The following is a 12,529-nucleotide window of genomic DNA, read 5'->3' as shown; positions in this document are numbered from 1 at the left end:
TTTCGGAAAATATAACCTAACCAAGGTTGGGTTGGGTTGGGTTAGGTTAGGTTAGGTTAGGTTAAAGCAGAGAATAATTTGTACTTATATTAAAAGAAACTATTCTATATATTAACGATTCACTGCTTTAAATGACTTCAAAATAACTACTACATTTTCGAAACTTCTTTTCTTAATAACTTTTTAATAAACAATGACCGCCGGCTAAAATCTTCTGAAGGTCACTCAGGAGGGTGACCTCTATAACATATGTCAAGGTCAAGGTCATCGGGGCTGGCTCCCCTATTATGCATAATTACCAAGAATAATATGTATGAAGACTTCAAGAGAAACATATAAATTAAGGCCCCTGAGTACTCACCGCGGCCATGCAATTATGACGTCAGAAGCGAGAAATGACACGCTGAGAATTCTTGCGTGCCATTTTCTAATAAAAAGATATTTTGATAAAAAAACACTACAGATCGCTTCAGCACACTTGTAAAATATACCGAAAACTAAGCTTTTCTGTTAACAGTCAATCTACAGTCGTAAAATGACTGTGATATGAGAATTGGTTATGTGGAATGACTGTGCATGTGCAAGACTATTTTCATATTACAGGCATTTTACGACTGTAGATTGACTGTTAACAGAAAAGCTTAGTTTTCGGTATATTTTACAAGTGTGCTGAAGCGATCTGTAGTGTTTTTTTTATCAAAATATCTTTTTATTAGAAAATGGCACTCAAGAATTCTCAGCGTGTCATTTCTCGCTTCTGACGTCATAATTCAACATGGCCGCGGTGAGTACTCAGGAGCCTTAACTTAAAAAAATAATTTTATTCATTATCAATATCTATTGAATGCTCATAGCTGTCATTGCTATATTTATTTCCAAATCTTCAATGTTATTATTGTTAGGTTCATTTTGTTGTCTATTTCTCTCGTCTTCATGGTTGCCATCTTCATTATATAAAGCATCTGCAGCCGCAAGTTTCTCCGGTTCCCTTGTATACCTGGGTGTCTACCCTTGGCATTCCAAAATCGTTGCTTTACAATTTTCAAGGATCCAATAATCTCTTTTTGGAATTTTTTCCAGGTTGGTTTGGGGTAGTATCGATCGCAACAAAATTACCTTTTTAAAAAAGGTACAAACAAGCGCCAAGCATACGTGCCCGAAGAACACGTTCAAAGATGACCTCTATAAAACTAATGATATCAACAAATTTCGCCAATTATAAAAATGAGTATTTATGCAAACCAAAAAATCTATTATATTTATTCTATTTATTACATCTATTATATTTTTATACAACTAAATATTTTAATACATATAAATATTTCAATACAAATAAGTGTTTTTCAAAATACTTGGCGCTGCTAAACCGATTCAATAATTGTCTTACAAGGAGAGGTCGCGGGTTGATACCAACCGATTTCGCTCTTTCTTTTTCTATAAATAGTACTCGATATTAGGTATTATTGAGCAACAGGAGAGAATGCGCTTCTCACGCGTTTTCGAAAAAATTCAGATTGCGAATTTCGAGCGCTGCATATGGCAGTGAGGTAGATGATTTCGTCGAAGAGCGCGTGGCTCGGTGTTAGAGCGCTAGACTACGAGTCGCAGCATTGATCGCACACAACGATCGGGTCTCTTACACAATGCCGGTTATAGGTGAGGTAAACACGAGCGAGCAAAATAGTTATCGGAACACCTCACCTATACGCGAGAAAGTTTATAAGTGACGCGCTTTCTTAGTGTGCGTCACACGTATTTTCGGACGGCATTAATGCCGTTGTTCGTACATACGAGTATAAACTATTTTTGTGAAGTTAGTTTTATGAAGAACACACACACGCGCGCGCGCACACACACACACACTCATACACGCACACATACGCACGCACACACGCACACACACACAAAAGAAGTGTAAATCCAACCGTGCAACCTCCACGCGGTACACCTTGGGTAATTCTAATGCCGGCGGTACTGTGTAACCTTCAAGCCTTATAAGTCAAAAAGTACGTAAGAGAAAAAAAATTTATTATAGCGTTTCGAAAAGCTCTCGAGCTAAGCTACAAGCATATGTAATAAAAAATAGGGATTTCCATTTAAGATTTTTATGTTGACCATGACCGGGCTTTTCAAGGTCATACCAAGGTCAAATATATATCATCATCTAATAGATTTTTTTAAGCCCTATACTTTTTGTTTGAAACCTTTTTCCACTAAATCATTATTTTCCAAGATTTTTAACCGTTCCGGAACTTTTTGCCAGCACTGTATAAAACTATAAATTAACCATTATTTCGTGTACAAATATAATGAAAAAAATCGTTCCGACAAAAATTTCACCTACCGGGATTCGAACCAGCAATGCTGCGACTCGTAGTCTAGCGCGCTAACACCGAGCCACGCGCTCTTCGACGAAATCGTCTATCTCACTGCCATATGCAGCGCTCGAAATTCGCAATCTGAATTTTTTCGAAAACGCGTGAGAAGCGCATTCTCTCCTGTTGCTCAATAATACCTAATATCGAGTACTATTCATAGAAAAAGAAAGAGCGAAATTGGTTGGTACCAACCCGCGACCTCTCCTTGTTAGTATTTAAATAATCTAAAGATTACAATAATTTCCTTAAACTCTAAATTACATAATAACTCGCTGAAATACATATATGTACAAATGTAGTTAAACTTATTCTATGCTTAATTCTAATGTCACACATACACACACATGCACGCATTCACAAGAGAGAAAGAAAGAGAATGAGGCAATTAACATAATGATTCGGTTTGGTAGCGCCAAGTATTTTGAAAAAAAACACTTATTTGTATTAATAAAATATTTCTATGTATTAAAATATTTAGTCGTATAAAAACATCTGCTTAATATTATTATGTTCTTTATTTTTTAATATCAAAGGCTAGTATTCATAGTCCGTTCTTATTTCCAGACGATCTGAAGTAATGTCTTAAGATGCTAATACGACTGTGTGATTGGTTTCAAATATCTTATGATTGTACTTAAGATGGTCTTAAATCAGAATCTACAATGAATATCAGCCAAAGAGTAATAATAAAGTAATAGATTTTCTGGTTTGCATAAATACCCATTGTAGTTGGCGCAATTTGTTCATATCATTAGTTTTGTAGAGTCCTTTTTTAAAAGAACTTCAGGCGCGAATACTTGGCGCTTTTTTTGTACCTTTTTCAAAAAAGGTAATTTTGTTGTGATTTCACACATTTTGTAGTGTGAAGTATGTTATTCTTTTTTATAATATATGAGGAGATGAAAGCCATAGTCCTGTCAGTCAAGGTTTTTAAAAGTATTAATTTACATGTTTAAAATATAAAATTATATTACGTATATTTATGCACAGAAGTCAATATATGCAAGAAAAAAAGAGTTTACCCCCGTCGTTTTTTATTTCGTTTAGTAAATAAATATAAATATACATTCTGCAAAAAAAGTATCCGGAATTAGTTAATAAAACATAAATTACTTGTTTATTCATCAATATTGATTTTGTCACCTTCAAAATAGGCCCCATCGGATGCAATACACATGTGCCAACGCTTAAGGGGGCATATACGTTTGTCGGTTTCAAAAAGCGATTTTTTTTCTTTCCATTTTTCGACAGTTTGAACCTTCAAGAATGTTGTCCTAAAACCATTTTTTGAAATTCGAATAAGTAAAAAAGTTACGAGTTTTGTCGGGCAGTGCACAGGCGTGCGCCTGCCGTTTCTGAAGCGGCGCGCAGGTAGAAGGGTCGGACCCTCATGCAACGGTTTCTTTTGTCCTCTTTACAATAAAACTTACTTTTGAGATTGAAGTATAGGTATTTTCTAATAGATGATGATGCTGTAAGCAGTGCTCTAAGCTATTTTCAAGCCGATTATTCATTTAGTTGGCGTCGGTTGCGTGATACGGACGATTCTCGTTGTTTGTGGAGTACGTGTCACGATGAAATAGGTGTAAAAGCTCTCGAGAGTCATAGGAAGTGAACAAATTTCGAAACAGTTTTACGCGCAAGCGAAAAATGCCGCCCAATAGGTGGCAAGCGGTGTATCCAAGCGGACGTCCGAGCACGCGACGCGGGAGGCCCGAATAAGCAGTCGCCTCGCTAAAAACCAACAAATGGAGGCAAACCTTGTACAGGAGGATTCCCTGTATGGCCCAGGAATTGACGATGACGTGTAAGTTGAATAAATTTAGTTTTATAATAGAGTAAACTTGTTCCAAAACTTTAAACGCGTTTTTCTCAAAACCATGTTTTTAAAGTCGGTTACAATGATAACTTGAAGACGGATTAACCGATCTGCCTTTTTTTTATTGAAAGCTTATAAAAATCGCTTGTCGTTGTCGTATCCGATTTTAAAAATTCCAATTCTTTCTATTTTTTTTTTAAACAAACAAAACTGAAATTTTGTGCCGAAAATCGGCATTCTAACTTTAAAGGTCCGCCATTTTGTTGAAAATTTGAATTTTAAAAATCGGATACGACAACGACAAGGAAATTTACTCTTCTTTAAGATGCCGTTTGAATTTTGTGTTTCAGATGAACGGGCACGGAGATATTATTGTAACCGCGTGTTACGATTCTCATCAATAGAGAAAGATATTCTGGGGGACGCGCCGGTAGGGTTGTCAACAACTGCTGAGACTCTGCTAGTGAGTTGAGATGTTTATTTTTGGGCCAAGGATTTTCCAGTAGTATAAGTAACGGTCGGCGTATAGTATTCTGGATGGTGGCTTGAAGACTATCCGGACGTTTCAGGAAGGACTGGGAGTTGTGACTAGCGCTCTTGCGATTCTTAGATTCGGGTGATAGGGCCGGAAAAGTTTGACCAGCCTTTACCGTTGATTCGGGAACAAGGGAATGTGGTTCTGAGGTACTTCGTGCACTGGGAATTGATGAAGCTGTTAGAGAAGTTTGCTTCTGGGCATGTAAAGCCCCCACCTTTTCAGGCAATATCCCGTATTTGTGAGATGGGCAAGTTAAGCCCCCACCTTTGCAGGCACCTGTACTGTATGGGCGAGTAAAGCCCCCCACGCCTTTGCAGGCAATACCAAACGTGTAATTGTAGGCACTAAAAGCCCCCACCTTTGCAGGCTGACCAGAGAATAGCAGTATGGGCAAGTAAAGCCCCCACCTTTACAGGCACCATGTAATGCTCGAGCTCGTAAAGCTCCCCGCGTCTTTCCAGCCGAATGTAATGGGTGGGCGAGTATAGCCCCGCGTCTTTGTAAATCAACCCAGTGAAAATTACCAACGTGAATCGCTGATTAACCTCAGAATAAGGTGAACATACGCCAGTAACAAACCATTAACCAATGCGGCAAATCATTAATAAAATAATTCAAGATCGGTCATAAACCAATGCCATATAGAAATACAAACAAATGTGAAATATGCCAAAAGATAAACCATTGAAATGTTGTTCCGTACTTTTTTATATATCGCTTTTTTTTTATTATGATTTCGTTTGGGTATTTCGCGGCGTCGTACGTCACTGGGCTATTGTCGCCGTTTCGTTGTTTTTCCCGAGTCGCGCGACGCGATCGCGAGCTCGTAGAATCAGAACGAGTCCGTACGGGCATGCGAACAGAAGCAGAAGCAGCCCAAGTATATTTCTATATAGTGCGATTAGTGGACTGTAAAAAGTAAAATCGTTTGTGCTCTAAATATAATAAGTAAAACGAAGCTCAAAATATTTTCTCGCCCCACCTGGAAATACGTGGAGACGAGGGCGTCATTACAGACGCGGCGGATCGACACGACACAGGGTCGTGGCTCGATTGCATCGAAAGGTGCGACACCGCGCACGAGGCACGGAAGCTTCACAAAACATATTGGTCCTTCGAGCCGGATCTAGTCCGGGAAACACATTAAGACACTCGAGGCAAACGATTTGGCGCACAATCAACGGCTCGTTCTGCAAAAGACATTCGCATAGTAACGGCATAGCAACGGCTGTTGCGAAGCATCGCAACCAGCTATGATTTACGCATTACGACCGGCATAGGGCTGATCACCATTTGTCAATCCAGAGGTACCACGGGGGTGCCGCAACAAGGCGATATCAGGCGATATCGAGAGTCAACGACAGTGGTTTCTGCGACGCAATGCAGCAAGCCACAGTTCACGCATCACGGCCGGCACGAGGTTGGTTACGTGTTATCAACAATCCAAGGGTGCCACAAGGGCGCAGCAACAAGGCGATATCGAGTTTCAGACGCCACACCAGGAGGTTATCATCAGCGAGCGAGTCCGCGCAGTGCAGCGGGGCGGCTTCCAGGAACTTCCAACGGTCACATCGATACACGGCGGCGATCAACGAGAATCGCGCTTTCATCACAACACGAGGTCAGGTAAACTGAATACGCTTGTGCCAATCATTATTGTTGTATTGTAATTTACGCATTTTGGTGAGCATGTCTCAAGATCGCGATTCGCAACCGTCCGAGGCGGGAAATTTTTCCGCGCTTAAGAAAAAGCGAGCTACAATAAAGGGTTCGTGTACACGTATACAAACGTTCATGAATAATATTAGTCAGATTACATCAGATGTGATAGCACATATTGAAGAACGCAAGGAGCGGTTAGATGCATATTGGTGCGATTACGATAATGTACAAACGGAAATCGAGACTTTAGATGATAAAGAAGTGGAAGATAGAATTGCGTTTGAAGATGCGTTTTATTTATTGCGCGCGCAAATGCGGCGTTCGTTGGCGAACACATCCGGAAGGTACACATCAAGCAGTGTGTCACATACCACGGCATCTCAATCAGAATCTAAAGTAGATTCATCCGCGAGTGTTCGATTACCAAAGATAAGCTTACCTTCTTTTTCGGGTAAATATGAGGAATGGTTACCGTTCCACGATATGTTTATTGCTATTGTACACGATAATAAGGTATTAAATAATATTCAGCGATTTCAATATTTACGTGCGTCTTTGTCTGGTGATGCGGCCAGTCTCATTGCGGCTTTAGAAATATCGGACAGCAATTACGCGGTTGCGTGGGATATTTTAAGACAGAGATACGATAATAAGCGCGTTATCATTCAAACTCATATTAGAGGCATCATGGATTTGCCCGCAATGGTCAAAGAAAATTCAAAGGAATTAAGACAAATTTCAGATGGTGCATGTAGACACATACTTGCATTAAAGGCATTAAAAAGACCAGTTGATTACTGGGACGATTTGCTTGTTTACATTCTTAGTTCAAAATTAGATTCCGTAACAGCAAAGGAATGGCAATCTTCATTAAAAAACGGGGAGATTCCCACTTTTAAGCAGTTTACAGAGTTTGTTTCGCATCGCGGTCAAGTTTTGGAAACAACCACTAGAGTTAACACAGTTGTTAATAAAGGGTACAATACTCGTTATCATGCACAAGGTAATGCTAAGCAACAATTATCACATTTAGTTACTTACAATGGTAAGTGTTCATTTTGCAATGATGAACATGCTGTTTATTCGTGCAAGGAATTTTTGGCATTACCTATTGCTCGGCGTGTAGCCGAAATACGTAAAAAGGGTTTATGTCTCAATTGTTTGCGTTCCACAGGACACATTGCGGCAAATTGTAATGCCGGAGCTTGTAAAATATGTCGATCAAGGCACAATACATTATTACATCGTCAAGACAAAAACGAGGATAAGCCAAAGGAGGAATCAAAGAATTCCTCGTCACCCAAGGAAGCAACCGAAATGTCAAGTCAAGGACAATCTTCGATTGCAGCACATAGTTCTCTCGCATGTAATCAGGTATTGCTGTCTACCGCAGTGGTATACATAATTGACAAGGGAGGAGCACGTCAGTCGTGTCGCGCTCTTCTTGACTGCGGTTCACAGGCAAATTTTGTTACACGTAAGTTTTTTGAATCATTAGGATTAAAGGCCCGATCAATAAATGCTTGTGTGACCGGAATTAACAATGCATCTACGATGTTTAATCAAATTGTTGGTGTTACTCTTCAATCACGAGTAAATTCTTTTTCCACGAGTTTTGAATGCATAATTACGGACCAGATAACTGGAAAGATTCCTCCGGTTTCCGTGAAACGTCATTTGATTGGATTGCCAGGTAATATTGAACTTGCAGACCCGCAATTCAATTCATCGGCGGATGTTGATTTGTTAATAGGTGTAGATTTGTTTTGGCAATTGTTGTGTGTTGGTCAATTCAAGGAGTTTAAGGGAAGTTTAACATTACAAAAAACGCGTCTTGGTTGGATCATTGCTGGGCGTGTATTTAATTCGTTGGCTTTACCACAAAAAATACGTTCGTTAACAGCGTTAATAAGTAACACGGAATTACATGATCAGTTGTGTAAGTTTTGGCAATTAGAAGAGGTTTCTCGCGGTTTTGAAAATCGTACGGTTGAAGAACGAGCTTGCGAAGCTCACTTCAAAATTTATACATCAATTAACGAACAAGGTCGTTACATTGTAAAGTTACCGGTAAAGGATGATGTATTACGAAAGATCGGTGATTCAAAGGAAATCGCGTTGAAACGGTTTATACAACTTGAAAGACGATTTGAACGTGATCCAGAGTTTAAAAAACATTATGTTAATTTTATAAAGGAATACATTAATTTAGATCATATGAGAAAGGTCTCGTCGGTTGATGAGGATAATAGCACATCATTTTACTTGCCGCACCACGGGGTGTGGAAGCAAACCGATCAGTTTGTAAAACTACGCGTGGTATTTGACGCCTCGTGCAAAACCACTACGGGAGTATCTTTGAACGATGCTTTGATGGTCGGACCGGTGATACAGCAAGAATTATTTTTGATTCTTTTGAGATTTCGCACACATGCAGTTGTATTCACGGCGGATATAGTAAAAATGTATCGCCAAGTATTGATACATGAATCGCAAAGAAGTTTGCAACGCATATTTGGAGGGACAACACGAGTGTTCCTATCGAGATATTTGAATTGATTACCGTAACGCATGGTACGGGTTCCGCGTCATTTTTAGTTACAGAATGCGTTCAAGATTTAGCTGCGAAACATGCAGCAGAATTTCCGCAAGGTTCAGAGTGTGCGCTTCGAGATTTTTATGTCGATGACTTACTTACTGGGGCAGATTCGATTGATGAAGCTAAGCGTATACGTGATCAAATTGAAGCATTATTGAGACGAGGTCATTTTGAGTTGAGTAAATGGCATTCGAACCACGCAGAATTAGCACCGGTTCATAAGGGAGCCGTTGATGAAACAGTAGTGTTACATGGCGATGACACGCCGAAGGTGTTGGGAGTGCAATGGCATCCGCCAACAGATCAGTTTACGTTTAAATGTAACGTTTCGTCCGATGTTAGGCGTATTACAAAGCGCACGGTATTGTCCGACGCTTCAAAATTATTCGATCCACTGGGGCTATTAGGGCCGATCATAGTTGTAGCAAAGTTAATTATTCAAGACGCTTGGCAATCCAATATAGAATGGGACGAATCCTTACCGCAAGATCTCCATGCGAGATGGTTGAGTTTTCGACAACAATTATTTTATATTAGTGAAGTGAAATTGCCTCGCCAAGTCAAATATAGTACAAGAGCAACCTACATTCAATTACATGGTTTTTGCGACGCAAGTCAACGTGCTTACGGGGCTTGCATTTACATAAGAAGTTGTATTGATTTAAATGAGTATCGAACAGAGTTGTTATGCTCTAAATCACGCGTGGCTCCCATTAGGGCGATAACTCTCCCCAGGTTAGAGTTATGCGCAGCCGTTCTTTTGGCTCAATTATTAGAGAAAGTTCGATCTGCAATTGATTTATCCGAAATACAAATTGTTTTATGGTCAGATTCCACAATTACATTACAATGGATATCTTCATCTTCACGCAAGTGGCCAACCTTTATCGCGAATCGAGTCGACGAAGTTCAGCGACTCACTAAAGCACATCAATGGAGACACATATCTTCACACGATAATCCCGCTGATATCATTTCTCGTGGAGCCACTCTTCACGACTTGATGAACAATCGTATTTGGTGGAATGGTCCTTCTTTTTTCGCTGTAGAAGAGCATCATTGGCCTCCGAGCAATTTTTCAAGTACATTAGACGCTCATTCGGAACAGGAATGTATAATAAGCGCAGTTTCCAAGGTCACTGTTTTTATCATTAATGATTTATTAATTAAGTATTCAAATTTACACAAGATATTGCGAATCATCGCACGTTGTTTAAGATTCCTTCCTGAACATCGGCGTAAATTCAATGGAGAGTTTATATCGCATCAGGAAATAGCAGCAGCTTTAATTGTTGTTTGCAGAAGCATTCAAAGAGAAGCGTTTCCAGAGGAGTACGCTCAGTTATCCAAAATAAGCCTATCAGCAATTCGAGCAATTTGTTATCTTTATCTCCATTTTTTGACGCAAATGGTTTGATTAGAGTAGGAGGAAGATTAAAAAATTCTGATATGGCCTATGAAGCATGCCATCCAATATTGTTACCGAAACATAAATTTACTGAGCTCATGATTCAACGTGAACATATTCGAAACCTTCATTCGGGATTGCAGGCGACCATAGCAGTTGTCAGGTCGAGATTTTGGCCATTGTCGGTACGTTCTATCACCCGAAAGGTTATTCGCGAATGCATCATTTGTTTTAAGCATAAGCCAGTTATTCCGCAAGCAATAATGGGCAATTTGCCTGAAAATAGAGTAACTGTTTCAAGACCATTTAGTCATACCGGGGTAGACTATGCAGGTCGATGTTTCTAAAGGAATCCAAGCGGCGCAACGCGAAAATTATTAAATCATATGTAGCATTATTTGTTTGTTTCGCGACAAAGGCAGTTCATATAGAGGTAGTAAGCGATTTGACATCTCAAGCATTTTTAGGTGCGTTTAAGCGTTTTATTTCACGTCGTGGAAAACCGAATTGCATGTACTCCGATAACGGAACAGCATTTGTAGGAGCGAAAAGGCAGATGAAAGAGTTTAGTGAATTCATCAATAGCGATCAGACGAGCAACGAGCTCAGAAATTTTTTACGCGATAATGAAACCGCGTGGCAATTTATCCCATCACATGCGCCTCATTTTGGTGGATTATGGGAGTCTGCCATAAAATCGTTAAGACACACTTACATCGAATTGTAGGTAATGCGAACCTCACGTTTGAGGAATTACAAACTGTATTATGCGAGATCGAAGCGATGTTGAATTCGCGTCCGTTGACACCGCTTAGTACAGATCCTAATGATTTACATTGTATTACTCCAGGGCATTTTTTGATTGGCACAGCGTTAAACAGTTTTCCAGTCCCTGACCTTGTAGAGGTTCCAGCCAATCGACTGCTACGCTGGGAAAGAGTGGAGCAACTCCGACAGCATTTTTGGAAGCGGTGGAGCTCGGAGTATTTACATACGCTCATCGAAAGATCGAAATGGAAAATCAACAAGGGATCGCCGCTGAAGGTTGACCAATTGTACTTATTCAGCAGCCTAATTTAGGACCCACTCAATGGGTGCTCGGCAGGGTGCAAAATATACATCCTGGCGATGATGGCGTTGTTCGAGCCGCAACAGTGAAGACTGTAAAGGACTTATTACCAGGCCACTGGCGAAATTGGCCATACTTCCGTTAGATTAAGTATAGTTGTTGTTGCGTTTGCGTTTTATTTAGTATTAGGTAGCATTTATACGTTGTGCGTTTTGTTTAGTGTTAGACATTATTTATATCGTTTTGAAAGTTAGTACTTTCAAGGGGCGGGATATGTTCCGTACTTTTTTATATATCGCTTTTTTTTATTATGATTTCGTTTGGGTATTTCGCGGCGTCGTACGTCACTGGGCTATTGTCGCCGTTTCGTTGTTTTCCCGAGTCGCGCGCGCGACGCGAGCTCGTAGAATCAGAACGAGTCCGTACGGGCATGCGAACAGAAGCAGAAGCAGCCCAAGTATATTTCTATATAGTGCGATTAGTGGACTGTAAAAAGTAAAATCGTTTGTGCTCTAAATATAATAAGTAAAACGAAGCTCAAAATATTTTCTCGCCCCACCTGGAAATACGTGGAGACGAGGGCGTCATTACAGACGCGGCGGATCGACACGACACAGGGTCGTGGCTCGATTGCATCGAAAGGTGCGACACCGCGCACGAGGCACGGAAGCTGTAGTATTCGTGGTACCAAATGAGTATAGATGAAAATGATGCTGTTCCGACAAGATATTAATTTTCAGCCTACCGGGATTTCAATACCGGAATGCAAGGGCTGCGACTCGTATTAGCGCGCTAACTGACCGGCGAGGACTACGCGCTCTTCGAAGCGAGAATCGTCCTATTCTCACTGCCATATTCAAGGCCGCTGCGAAATTCGCAATCTTAATTTATTTCGAGAATACGCCGGGTGATGAAGCTGCATCCTCGTCGCTGTTGTCTTCATAGTTTAACTGACGTAAGTATCTGAATTAGCTAGTTGCATAGTAGAGGAAAGGAGGAATATTGCGTGTGTTTGAGGTGAAAATGTTTTGGTGTAGCCAATCGCCTGGTGCGACC

The 12,529-nt window shown here is 40.3% G+C and overlaps 2 protein-coding genes across 5 annotated transcripts in view; one reads left to right on the top strand and one right to left on the bottom strand.

Annotated features, from left to right (window-relative positions):
* Nucleotides 1-12,529, bottom strand: part of LOC105276633 — an 89,686-nt gene that overhangs the window by 4,547 nt on the left and 72,610 nt on the right. The window lies entirely within an intron of this gene.
* On the top strand, nucleotides 3,481-11,484 carry LOC113562650. Its single transcript, XM_026972631.1, has 4 exons — nucleotides 3,481-8,906; nucleotides 8,996-9,595; nucleotides 9,827-10,108; nucleotides 11,132-11,484. The coding sequence occupies exons 1-4, from the start codon at nucleotides 6,425-6,427 to the stop codon at nucleotides 11,482-11,484; spliced, it is 3,717 nt and encodes a 1,238-aa protein (XP_026828432.1). The 5' UTR covers nucleotides 3,481-6,424.

Source organism: Ooceraea biroi, chromosome 9 (genome assembly GCF_003672135.1).
Source record: "Ooceraea biroi isolate clonal line C1 chromosome 9, Obir_v5.4, whole genome shotgun sequence".
In the NCBI taxonomy this organism is placed as follows: domain Eukaryota; kingdom Metazoa; phylum Arthropoda; class Insecta; order Hymenoptera; family Formicidae; genus Ooceraea; species Ooceraea biroi.
The sequence above is the reverse complement of the archived record's forward strand: the minus strand, read 5'-3'. Positions and strand labels throughout refer to the sequence as shown.